The sequence below is a fragment of the Gorilla gorilla genome, chromosome 4 (assembly GCF_029281585.2).
Source record: "Gorilla gorilla gorilla isolate KB3781 chromosome 4, NHGRI_mGorGor1-v2.1_pri, whole genome shotgun sequence".
NCBI classification, from domain to species: Eukaryota; Metazoa; Chordata; class Mammalia; order Primates; family Hominidae; genus Gorilla; species Gorilla gorilla.
This window is the reverse complement of record NC_073228.2, coordinates 13,453,169-13,466,213: the sequence shown is the minus strand read 5'-3', so window position 1 is coordinate 13,466,213 and position 13,045 is coordinate 13,453,169. Positions and strand designations below refer to the sequence as shown.

The following is a 13,045-nucleotide window of genomic DNA, read 5'->3' as shown; positions in this document are numbered from 1 at the left end:
GGAGTTCGAGACCAGCCTGGCCAATATGGTGAAACCCCATCTCTACTAAAAATACAAAAATTAGCTGGGTGTGGTGGTGGGTGCCTGTGGTCCCAGCTACTTGGGAGGCTAAGGCAGAAGAACTGCTTGAACCTGGGAGGCGGAGGTTGCAGTGAGCCAAGATCGCGCCACTGCACTCCAACCTGGTGACAGAACAAGACTCCATTTCAAAAACAAAAAAAACAAAAAAAAGAAAATTACTAAGAATTTTGAGTTGGTGAAGTTGAGATGGTAAACGGAGCCTGCCCCACCATCCCCAACCAGCATGGAGCCCTGTGTGACTGCACAGGTCACTTGTGCATGAAGCCAGCCCTGCCCACATTGGCTTTACCAGCATCGGGCCCTGAACACCTTGGCTAGGCAGCTCAGGCCAGCCCATCCTGCAGCAGAGCTGGCCTCCAGGGGCGGTCCCCTCCGCCCACCATGGCGCATGGTACCTGGGTGGCCTGCATGAGCTGCTGCCAGTGGCGTTCCCGAACGGCAGGGTTCTGCAGCTCTCTCACGGCACGCAGGGACGTGATCACGTTTTTCACGGTGTTGTCGAGCCCCACGAAGGCATCCCAGGTTTTCATCTCCTTGTCCAAAGACCTCATGTCCTTGGCAAACTTCTTACAATCTATGTCCATCTGCTCAACGTTGATATCTTTCCACTTGGTGGTCTTCCAGTCCTCGATGCTGGTATTTACCTGAAACAAAAACATCCCGTTTCTCCTTCCACTCTCGTCAAAGAGAATTCAGGAAGAAAACCCTCTTACCTTTCTGCACTTACTCGCAGAGAGCAAAGCCCAGTGAGGTATATTTAGAACTAATACCCGAGATCAGTAAAGTGATTAGATACAAGAAAACACAACCGTGGCATCACAAAAGGTAAGATTTAAAAGTTTACAGTTGGCCGGGCACAGTGGCTCACATCTATAACCCCACTACTTTGGGAGGCCGAGGTGAGCAGATTACCTGAGGTCAGGAGTTCGAGACCAGCCTGACCAACATGGTGAAACCCCATCTGTACTAAAAATACAAAAATTAGCTGGGTGTGGTGGTGCACACCTGTAATCCCAGCTACTTGGGAGGCTGAGACAGGAGAATCACTTGATCCTGGGAGACGAGGGCTGCAGTGAGCCGAGATCATGCCACTGCACTTCGGCCTGGGTGACAGAGTGAGACTCCGTCTCAAAAATAAATAAATAAAAATAAAAGCAGTTAAAAGGCATTTTAGCAAAAGGCTGTGTTAGGGCCCTGCTGTTGCTGGCCAGGACCCAGTTTTCTCTCACTTCTCAGTATGTCCACGTAGCTTGTCTTGGCCAAGGAAAGGTGAGTGATGCCTGACAATACCCAGCTTGGCATTCCCCTTGCCTGCCTTGGCAATCACAAAGGGGCATCGCCGAAATACAGCCTGCACTGTGGAACCAGTCCTTGGCAGGTAGCTTCCCAGGAAACAACTGCTTGGAACTACAGCATGCACTTTGCATGAATGAGAAATACACTTTTGTTCAGTACACAGAGATGTGTGGGGTTGTTACTGCACAGTAACGCAGCTTCCACTGACTGGTAAAAAGACAACAGAAGAAACTTCACTCACAACAATATGAAACAAAATATACAAACTACCCAGGAATAACCCCACCAACAGTATAAACATGAAAATGGCTGTGAAGCTGGAAACTGCTAGTCATTGAGGGAATGAGAGATTGTTGACATGGGCACTTACAGTGAGAAGATCTGGACTTGAGAAACATCTGTGCTTGAGAAAGTAAAAACTGGGAGTGTTTACAAGATGTTTGCCTTGAAGATACGATGATTTGAAACCTTAATCTACACAGGAGTTGATGGCTTTTTCTGGCAGGTTTGAGATTACCCTGCATCCTATTATCATAAAATGTCTTGGCTAGTGTGTTTGTAGAGTTTTTCTTGAATTATCCTGACTGCAAATGCTGTCATCTCCTGGGAAATGTGGACTTTATTCTGTCTACACAAACAATTTTTTGTCGTTGGAAAGCGTATATCCCATTCTCTCAGATGCCTGCTATGTTCTGTAATGCCACTCATGTAAAAGAAACTTGAGGCCGGGCGCGGCGGCTCACGCCTGCAATCCCAGCACTTTGGGAGGCCGAGGCCAGTGGATCACCTGTGGTCAGGAGTTCGATACCAGCCTGACCAACATGGTGAAACCCCATCTCTACCAAAAAAAAATACAAAAATTAGCCGGGTGTGATGACAGGTGCCTGTAATCCCAGCTACTGGGGAGGCTGAGGCAGGAAATCGCTGGAACCTGGGAGGCAGAGGTTGCAGCGAGTGGACATCACGTCACTGCACTCCAGCCTGGGCCACAGAGCGAGACTCCATCTCAAAAAAAAAAAAAAAAAAAAAAAAAGAGAGAGAGACTCAAAATCAGTTAATTGTTGAAAAAGTTGAAGAGGCCTTCAATTTGTACCTTCTGTTAAGGCCTGGCTGTAATAAAGCCTGTGTCTCCAAACATGTTTCTTCCCCTGTGTAAGAAATATGTAGACTCGGTATGGTCAGCATGAAGACATTTACTATAATGTATTTTAAAAATTAAATAAAAGAAGAGACAGAGCATGCTCTTGTATGGGAACATGGAATACTGCCAAGAGATTAATTTTCCTCAAATGAGTTAATTCAATTCCACTTAAAGTCATAAGAGCTTCCTTTTGGAGGGGAGGAAGATTTGACAAATAATTCTTTTGTTTTTGAGACAGAGTCTCACTCACTCTGTCGCCCAGGCTGGAGTACAGCGACGTGATCTCAGCTCACTGCAACCTCCACCTCCTGGGTTCAAGTGTTCCTCCTGCCTCAGCCTCCCCAGTAGCTGGGACTACAGGCACATGTCACCACACCCAGCTAATTTTTATATTTTTAGTAGAGATGGGGTTTCGCCATGTTGGCCAGACCGGTCTCAAACTCCCGGCCTCGAGTGATCTGCCCACCTTGGCCTCCCAAAGTGCTGGGATTACAGGCGTGAGCCACCACACCAGGCCGGATTTGAAAAAAGTTCATTCAAAAAAGTAAAAGAGGAAAGAGTTCAACTATTTTTGAAAACAGATGAGTGAAGAGGAGACAGAATGGAAACCAACATATGCACACACACAGAAGAAGAAATACTTGGGAAAAAGAGGCCCTGTGCTTGGATTCCAGCCTCCCTTCACACACTGAGACTTGGCCTGTCCTTATCTTTCTGCTGCCTAGGAGGCCACATGGCAGCCTACAGAGACATGATCCAGACTGCCCTCGTTTGGCAAATTCCCAGGCTCCCGAATTGCCTCTTCTTCTCCCTGAATATCACCCCCTCCACAACCTACCCAAATTCCCATTTCCTCAGGGCTGTCTTAGCATCTGACCCAAACAAAAAGCCTGCTGGCATTCTTTAAAAAGTTGTCAGTTCTTTCAGTTCTGCCAAGATGGAGCAGCCCTGTTACTTCCAGCTTCTCCCTCTTACAACTGAAAAACCTTGGACATATCACAACAAACAAGACCATGGAAGATTGCTCATATATTGAGGAAATACATAAGACAGTTATGTTATAGTTAAGAGGGGCAGAGGTGAGGGCAAAGAGATCTAAATGGAAGTGAGGTTTCTACACACAAAAGTGACATAATGTTGATATCAGTGACTGTCAAACAGCCACTAAGAAAACTATATAAAGCGCTATGTTCGGAATCACTCTAAATAAATCAGGATGGATCCTAGAAATGTTAAAATAAAAGAGAGTCAGAGGAATAAGAAACAAAGGGAACAAACAGAAAACAAAACGGCAGACATAGGCTGTAACATGACAATAATTACCTTAAATGCAAAATGGTCTAAATAGATCAATTAAAAGCCAGAGACTGGCAGAGCGGACGAAAAAACATGACCCAATCATATGCTGTATATAAGAAACTCAGTTCAAATACAAAAATATAGGTAGCTTGAAAATTTAAAAATGGAGAAAGATCAGGACGAACACTAGTCAAAAACAATAGAAAAAACAGAAGTAGCTATACTAGTATAAGATCAAGCCAACTTCAGAGCAAAGAAAATTCCTAGAGACAAAAGGAACATTATATAATGGGAAAAAGCGTCAACCTATAAGAAGACAATAATCCCAAATCCGTACACACCAAGCAAAAGAGCCTCAAAGTACACAAAGCAAAAACTGAAGGAGCTGAAAGGAGAAATAAACACATCTATAATTATAGTTGGAGAGATTTCAGCACCCCACTCTCAGCAGTTTATGGAATTGCTAGACAGAAAATTAGCAAGACTATAAAAGGACAGAGCAACACAACCAACCGACAGGATCTAATTGACACGTACAAAACACTCCGCCCAACAGAAGCAGAATACGCATTCTGTTCAAGTGCCCGTGGGACATTCCCCCAGACAGACTGTAACCTGATCCACAAAATAAAGCTTAATACATTTAAAATAATGAAAGTTATATACAGTGTGTTCTTTGACCATAATGGAATCAAACTAGAAATCAATAATAGAAAGGAAACAGGAAAATCTCTAAACACTTAGAAATTTAAAATATAGGCCAGGCGCGGTGGCTCACACCTGTAATCCCAGCACTTTGGGAAGCCGAAGTGGGCTGATCACAAGGTCAGGAGATCGAGACCATCCTGGCTAACATGGTGAAACCCCGTCTCTACTAAAAATACAAAAAATTAGCCGGGCATGGTGGCGGGCACCTGTAGTCCCAGATACTCGGGAGGCTGAGGCAGGAGAATGGCATGAACCCAGAAGGTGGAGCTTACAGTGAGCCAAGATAGCGCCACTGCAGTCTGGCCTGGGCGAAAGACTGAGACTCTGTCTCAAAAAAAAAAAAAAAAAAAAAAAGAAACGTAAAATATACTTCTAAATCATCCATGGGTCAAAGAGGAAGCCTCAAAAGAAATTAAAAAACACACAGAACTGAATGTAATATCAAAATACGTGGGACGCAGGTAATGTAGAGAGGGACATTTTATAGCACGAAGTGTTTCCTTTAGAAAAGAGAAAGGTCTCAAATCAATAATCTAAGTTTCTACCTCAATAAACTAGAAAATGAGCAAGATAAACCCAAAGCAAAGGAAGGAACAAAATAATAAAGATCAGAAACTGATGAAGTTTAAAATAAAACAACACAAAAGTTAAACAAAAATCTTGTTCTTTGAAAAATCAATAAAGTTTATAAACCTCAATTATGACCGACAAAGATGAAGAGTGAAGACATAAGTCACCAACACTAGGAATGAAAAAGAAGATACCACTGCTGAGCTTGCAGCCATCTAGAGGATAGTATGGAGCTAGTATAAACAACTTTATGCTTGCTTGAATTAAACAATTTAGAAGAAATAAACCAATTCCTCAAAAACCACAAGCTACCAAAATTCACTACCAAGATTTTCACAAATTTGAAACAGACCAACGTGAACAAGCCTGTATGGCCATTAAAGAAATTGAATTTGTAACTAAAAATCTCATGGAAATGGCCGGGCACGGTGGCTCACGCCTGTAATCCCAGCACTTTGGGAGGCTGAGGTGGGTGGATCACCTGCGGTCAGGAGTTTGAGACCAGCCTGACCAACATAGTGAAACCCCGTCTCTATTAAAAATACAAAAAATTAGCTGGGTGTGGTGGTGGGCGCCTGTAATCCCAGCTACTCAGGAGGCTGAGGTGGGAGAATCGCTTGAACCCAGGAGGCAGAGGTTGCAGTGAGCCAAAATCACACCACTGCACTCCAGGCCTGGGCGATAGAACGGAACTCTGTTTCAAGAAAAAAAAAGTCAGTGTAATCCATTATCTTAGCAGACTAAACAAAAATCAATCATATCAGTAAACACAAAAAAATTTGACAAGATCTAACACCTGTTCATGATGAATAAAAAGAAAAGGAATAGAATTTCCTCAATTTGAAAACTTACAGCTAATATACATAATGGCAAAGTGGTTTTCCTCTTAGACTGGGAACAATGCAAGGATGTGTGAACTCACCACTCTTATTCAACAGAGTACTGGAAGTTCAGGCCACTGCAATAAGGCAAGAAAGTGAAGTAAAAGACATACAGAATGGAAAGGAAAAATAAAACTGTTCCTATTTGCAGATGACATTATTGTCTATGTACAAAATCCCTAAGGAGTCTAAAAAAGCCATCCTAGAACTAGTAAGTGAGTTTAGCAAGGCCACAAGATAAAAACAAACACATAAAAATTATTCACATTTGTATATACCCAAACAAACATGTGCAAACCAAAATTTAAGACGCAATGCCACTTATTAATACAATCACTTCTAAAAAGACAAGGAAAGACATATGAGGTATAAGTGTAACAAAACATGTATAGGATCTTAAATGCTATAACAAAATGAAATCACAAAAAAATCAAAGAAGAGCCAAATAAATGGAGACATATATTATGTTAAGGACTGAGAGACAGAGTCAACATGTCAGTTCTCTCCAAATTGATTAATAGTTTTAATGCAATTCCTATAAAAACCCCAATAAGGTTTTATTTTTTTATAAGCATAACAAGCTCATTCTAAAATTTATATGGAAAAGTACAAGTCCTAGAAGAGCAAACCAATCTTGACAAAAAAGGATAAAGTGGGAGGAATCGCTCTGATAACAAACCTTACTAGATTGCTCCAGGAATTAAGACTGTGCAGTATCACGGAGGGACAGACACGAAGACCAATGGAACAGAGCACAGAACCCATCAACAGCAGCAGTCTAAGGTGCCCAACTGACTTTTGACAAAGATGCAAAATAAATTAAATGGAGCGGGGCCAGGCGCTGTGGCTCACGCCTGTAATCCCAGTACTTTGGGAGGCTGAGGCAGGTGGATCGCTTGAGGTCATGAGTTCAAGACCAGCCTGGCCAACATGGCGAAACCCCATCTCTACTGAAAATACAAAAATTAGCTGGGTGGGGTGGTGTGTGTCTGTAATCCCAGCTACTCAGGAGGCTGAGGCAGGAGAATCGCTTGAACCGGGGAGGTGGAGGTTGCAGTGAGCCAAGATCGCACCACAGCACTCCAGCCTGGGTGACAAGAGCAACACTCCATCTCAAAGAAAAAAAAAATTTTTTTAATGGAGGGACCGACTTGTCTACAAACAGTGCTGGAGCAATTAGACATCCATAAACAAACAAAAATAATAAATGAACCTTAACCCAATAAACCTCACTCCTTATACAAAAATTAACTCAAAATGGCTCATAGACAAACAGAAAGCAGAAAACTATAAAAGCATAGGAGAAAATCTTTAGGATCTAGGAAAAGAGTACATAATCTATGAAAGGAAAAATTGATAAAATGGATTATACCCAAGTTTCATATTACAAACTTTAAAGATTATACTAAAACTGGCCGGGCATGGTGGCTCACACCTGTAATCCTAGCACTTTGGGAGGCCAAGGCAGGTGGATTGCCTGAGTTTAGGAATTAGAGACCAGCCTGGTCAACATGATGAAACCCCATCTCTCCTAAAAATACAAAAATTAGCCAAGTGTGGTGGCGTGCGCCTGTAATCCCAGCTGCTCGGGAGGCTGAGGCAAGACAATCCTTGAACCCAGGAGACAGAGGTTGCAGTGAGTTGAGATCACGCCACTGTACTCCAGCCTGGGCGACAGAGCGAGACTCCACCTCAAAACCAAAATTATACTAAAACTCTTGCTCAGCAAAATACCCTATTAAGAGAACGAAAAGAGGACCAGCCTGGAAAGTGTTTTAAGAAAGAAGGAAGCTCTCCCTCTCCCTTTCCCTCTCCCTCTCCCCTTTCCACGGTCTCCCTCTCATGCCGAACCCTCTCCCTCTCTTTCCACGGTCTCCCTCTCATGCCGAGCCAAAGCTGGACTGTACTGCTGCCATCTTGGCTCACTGCAACCTCCCTGCCTGATTCTCCTGCCTCAGCCTGCCGAGTGCCTGCGATTGCAGGCGCGCACCGCCACGCCTGACTGGTTTTCGTATTTTTTGGGTGGAGACGGGGTTTTGCTGTGTTGGCCGGGCTGATCTCCAGCTCCTAACCGCGAGTGATCCGCCAGCCTCGGCCTCCTGAGGTGCCGGGATTGCAGACGGAGTCTGGTTCACTCAGTGCTCAATGGTGCCCAGGCTGGAGTGCAGCGGCGTGATCTCGGCTTGCTACAACCTCCACCTCCCAGCCGCCTGCCTTGGCCTCCCAAAGTGCCGAGATTGCAGCCTCTGCCCGGCCGCCACCCTGTCTGGGAAGTGAGGAGCGTCTCTGCCTGGCTGCCCGGTCTGGAAAGTGAGGAGCGACTCTGCCCGGCCGCCCATCGTCTGAGATGTGGGGAGCGCCTCTGCCCGGCCACGACCCCGTCTGGGATGTGAGGAGCCCCTCCGCCCGGCTGCCACCCCATCTGGGAAGTGAGGAGCGTCTCCACCCACCAGCCACCCCGTCCGGGAGGGAGGTGGGGGGGTCAGCCCCCCGCCCGGCCAGCCGCCCCATCCGGGAGGTGAGGGGCGCCTCTGCCCGGCCGCCCCTACTGGGAAGTGAGGAGCCCCTCTGCCCGGCCAGCCGCCCCGTCCGGGAGGTGTATCCAACAGCTCATTGAGAACGGGCCATGATGACAATGGCGGTTTTGTGGAATAGAAAGGGGGGAAAGGTGGGGAAAAGATTGAGAAATCGGATGGTTGCTGTGTCTGTGTAGGGGGAGGTAGACATGGGAGACTTTTCATTTTGTTCTGTACTAAGAAAAATTCTTCTGCCTTGGGATCCTGTTGATCTATGACCTTACCCCCAACCCTGTGCTCTCTGAAACATGTGCTGTGTCCACTGAGGGTTAAATGGATTAAGGGGGGTGCAAGATGTGCTTTGTTAAACAGATGCTTGAAGGCAGCATGCTCGTTAAGAGCCATCACCACTCCCTAATCTCAAGTACCCAGGGACACAAACACTCTGCCTAGGAAAACCAGAGACCTTTGTTCACTTGTTTATCTGCTGACCTTCCCTCCACTATTGTCCTATGACCCTGCCAAATCCCCCTCTGCGAGAAACACCCAAGAATGATCAATAAAAAATAAAATTAAATTAAATTAAAAAAAAAAAAGAGAACGAAAAGACAAGTTACAGACTAGGAGAAATTACTTGCAATCACAACCTGACAAATAGCTAGATTCTAGAACATATAAAGAACGCTCAAAATTTAACAGTAAAAAACTTAGTTTTGGTTGCCGGGCAGGAGGAAGGTGCTGGCTGCAGAGGGAAAGAGCTCCCAGTGGCTGTGGAGAACCCAGCCCAGCTGAGCCGAGCCACGGCCACCACGGCGGCTACCAAGGACGCTCACGAGAACCACAGTACCTCCACTGAGAATGCAGACAAGTCCAACCAGGACCTTCAGTATGAACCAATAGTTTCTATTCCTGAGCAAGAAATTAAAATGCTAGAGGAAGAGGAAGAGGGACTTTTTAATATGTGAGTGAAACTATTCTGATTTGTTTCAGGGAAAAATCTTCCGGAATGGAACGGTGGAGGCACTGGCAACGTCAAGCTCCTGAAGCACAAGGAGAAAGGGGCCTCACGAGGAGGGACAAGACCCTGAAGATCTGCCAGCCCCTAAGTCACACCCATGATGGAGCTGAAGCCCAACGCAGGCAGCCACTGTGCCTGGGTCTGCAACACCCACGCCAACTTCACCCACGAGTGCCCAGGCCAGAGCTGCTGGCCGGCCGCTTCCTGAATGCTGAGCATGCACGGAAATTCCAAAGTTCAGAGAATGCAAAAAAGACATCAAAGAGAGACAAAAGAAAGGACTGGGCAAAAACAATAATGCCGATAAAGTGGTGGAAAAGCTAGAAGCTCTTTTGGTAAAGAGGAGACCAAGGAAGACACTGAGGAAAAGCATTAAATTCTTCTTTTCTTTCCTTTTTCTTTTTTTTTTTTTTTTTGAGATAGGGTTTCACTCTTATAGCCCAGGCTGGAGTGCAGTGGCACCATCATAGCTCACTGTAGCCTCCACCTCCTGGGATCAAGTGATCCTCTCACCTCAGCCTCCTGAGTAGCTGGGATCACAAGTGCACACCACCACGCCCAGCTAATTTTTTGTATTTTTAGTAGAAACAGGGGCCTTGCTATGTTGCCCAGTCTGGTCTTGAACTCCTGAACTCAAGTGATCCACCTGCCTCGGCCTCCCAAAGTGCTGGGATTATAGGCATGAGCCACTACACCTAGCCTCCTTTTTCTATTTATTTGAGACGGAGTCTCACTCTGTCCCCCAGGCTGGAGTGTTATGGCGAGATCTTGGCTCACTGCAACCTCCACCTCCCGAGTAGCTGAGATTACAGGCACCTGCTACCATGCCCAACTAATTTTTGTATTTTTAGTAGAGACGGGGTTTCACCATGTTGGCCAGGCTGCTCTTGAACTCCTGGCTTCAGGTGATCCACCTGCCTCGGCCTCCCAAAGTGCTGGGATTACAGGCGTGAGCCACCCCGCCTGGCCTCCTTTTTCAATTTTACCCTGCCTCTCCTTTTCAGTTTGTTTTTATTGTATTTTATTTTTACAAGGGACTGTATATGAATAACTGGATTAAAAAAACTTAAAAAAAATCAATTGGAAAAAAAAAGTCAACTAGAAAATGGACAAAAGACATGAATATGCAGTTCACCAAGGAGGATATATAGATGTCAAATAAGCCCATGAGAAGATACTGGAGGCTGATGCCTGTAATACCAGCACTTTAGAAGGCTGAGACGGATGGATCCCTTGAGCCCAGAAGTTCAAGACCAGCCTGGGCAACACAGCAAGATTCCATCTCTACATAGAAATGTAAAAATTAGCTAGACGTAGTGGTGCAAGCCTGTAGTCCCAGTTACTTGCGAGGCTGAGGCAGGAGGATTGCTCGAGCCCAGGAGGCAGAGGCTGCAGTCAGCTGAGATCGTGCCACTGCACCCCAGCCTGGGCGACAGAGCAGGACCCTGTCTCAAAAGTAAATAAAAATACTTTTTAAAAAAGAAAATATGCTGGCATCATTAGTCAGTAGGAAATACAAATGAAACCACAAAATCTTTCTCATAGGTTGAGCCTCTGATGATCTGAATATTCCCCCCAAAATTCCTCTGTTGAAATCCTTACCTCGTATTAGGAGGCAGGGCCTTTGGGAGGTGATGAGGTCATCGGGGCGTGGCCCTCAGGAATGTGATTTGTGCTCTTATTTTTGTGTTTATTTTTTGAGATGGAGTCTCACTCTATCGCCCAGGCTGGAGTGCAGTGGCACGATCTTGGCCCACTGCAACCTCTGCCTCCCAGGTTCAAGCAATTCTTTTACCTCAGCTTCCCGAGTAGCTGGGATTACAGGTGCACACCACCACGCCCAGTTAATTTTCATATTTTTCATAGAGACGGGGTTTCATCATGTTGGCTAGGCTGTTCTCAAACTTCTGACCTCAGGTGATCCACCTGCCTCGGCCTCCCAAAGTGCTGGGATTACAGGCATGAGCCACCACACCGGGCCTGATTCATGCTCTTATAAAAGGGACCCTGGAGAGCTTTCTCAGCCCCGGCCTGCTCCACTTCCGCCATGTGAGGATGCAGTGAGAGGGTGCTGTCTATGAGCCACAAAGTGCGTCCTCACCAGACATTACCTCTGCCTTGATCGTGGACTTCCCAGCCTCCAGAACGGTGAGGAATGAAATGTTTGTTGTTTATGAGCCACTCAGTTTATGGGATTTTGTTAGAGCACCTTGAACGGACTAAGTGGTATTCCTTACTTAAAAAAATTCTTTAAAAAAGGTGAGACGTGAGAGAGAATGAGAGGAGGAGGAAAAAGACAAAGGGAGGAAAAAGACAAAGGGAGGGAAAAAAGAGAGGGGGCAGTCAAAGGCGAGCCCCCACCCACATACAGAGAGAGGTGAGCGATCTGCTTTAGCGGCGGGACCCCACCTCGCGATCTCAGGGCCCTTCGGATGCCTCCACCCGACACCAGAAACCTTCTTGTCACATTCTTACAACCGAAGGGTGCCCAGAGCCTGCCCTCTTGCTGCCGGGGCAGCTCCCTGCAGAATCCCGGGCCCCACCCGCGCGGCGTGCCCTGCACTCACCACAACCACCATGTCCCAGAGCTCCCTCAGCAGGCGGACCTCCCGGTGGCAGGCCTTGAGCTGCTTGTAGTCTGGGACGGGGACCTCGAACAGGCCGCCGGACTTGGACAGCTCCTCCATGATGCCTTCCATGGCGGAGATGCTCTTTTGTTGCTAGGGGCGGCGAGGGGGCCGTCAGTAGGGCTACCTACCCTCAGCGGCGCCCCACCCCACTCCCCGACGTTCTGCCCGTCTCTCCAGTGTGCCCTCCCTGACAAACCTTCTGGGAGGAGGTGTCAATACAATGGTGTCCCACCCGGAGGGAGGACAGAGCCCTCCATCCCCCAAGGCCTCCTGGGTCCTGCCTGCAGGGGAGGGCGGGTGACCTCTACCCACCCCAGCGTGGGGACTGACTCCTAATGGGCATGGTAAATGCCTCATTTCCTCCTGAGAGTTCCTGATTTCCCAGCATTTCTTCAATTTTCATATTATATTTTTATCTTATTAAAAATGACTTAAGTAATGCTTTGAAAATGAGATAATTCAGATAAGCAAAGAGGAAAAATCCGCAGTGTCCTCTCAAATCCCGTGACTAAGAGTTGGCCGTCGTAGCACCTGGTGTTAGTGGGTGTGTTTGTGTAGACACATAACAGGCAGGCTGTGGCAAAGGTGGGCTTGGAGCGTGTGCACACACATGGACACACAGGGACCGCCTGCTCTGGTCACCAGCTGGAGCTCCACAGCTCCCCTTGGATGGGCATGGGGCACCCCTCACCCCAAATCTTTCCAGAAAATCCAGCCCGGGGCCCTAGGGAGAGAATGGCTGCATCTCCATCGTGGCTTGAGGAATGCGACATGAGGAAACGGCCATGAGGGAGGGTCGGATTGGAGCTGGAGGCCAAAGAGCCGAAGCTCAGGGAGGGGAAGAATGAGGCAACCCTGAGGACCCTGGGGTTCACATTTGCTAGAGCCTGTGAGGCGGAGGTGCA

The 13,045-nt window shown here is 46.8% G+C and overlaps 1 protein-coding gene and 1 pseudogene across 1 annotated transcript in view; one reads left to right on the top strand and one right to left on the bottom strand.

The window, feature by feature from the left end:
* DNAH17 (dynein axonemal heavy chain 17) overlaps nt 1–13,045 on the bottom strand; it is a 155,801-nt gene that overhangs the window by 90,047 nt on the left and 52,709 nt on the right. The window contains exons 25-26 of the mRNA XM_055388775.2: nt 12,078–12,230; nt 477–725 (exon numbers count right to left, since the gene is read on the bottom strand). Coding sequence (XP_055244750.2) covers nt 477–725; nt 12,078–12,230 — 402 coding nt within the window. The remainder of the gene's footprint in view (nt 1–476; nt 726–12,077; nt 12,231–13,045) is intronic.
* LOC101127116 (ran-specific GTPase-activating protein-like) lies at nt 1,358–11,632 on the top strand (annotated as a pseudogene).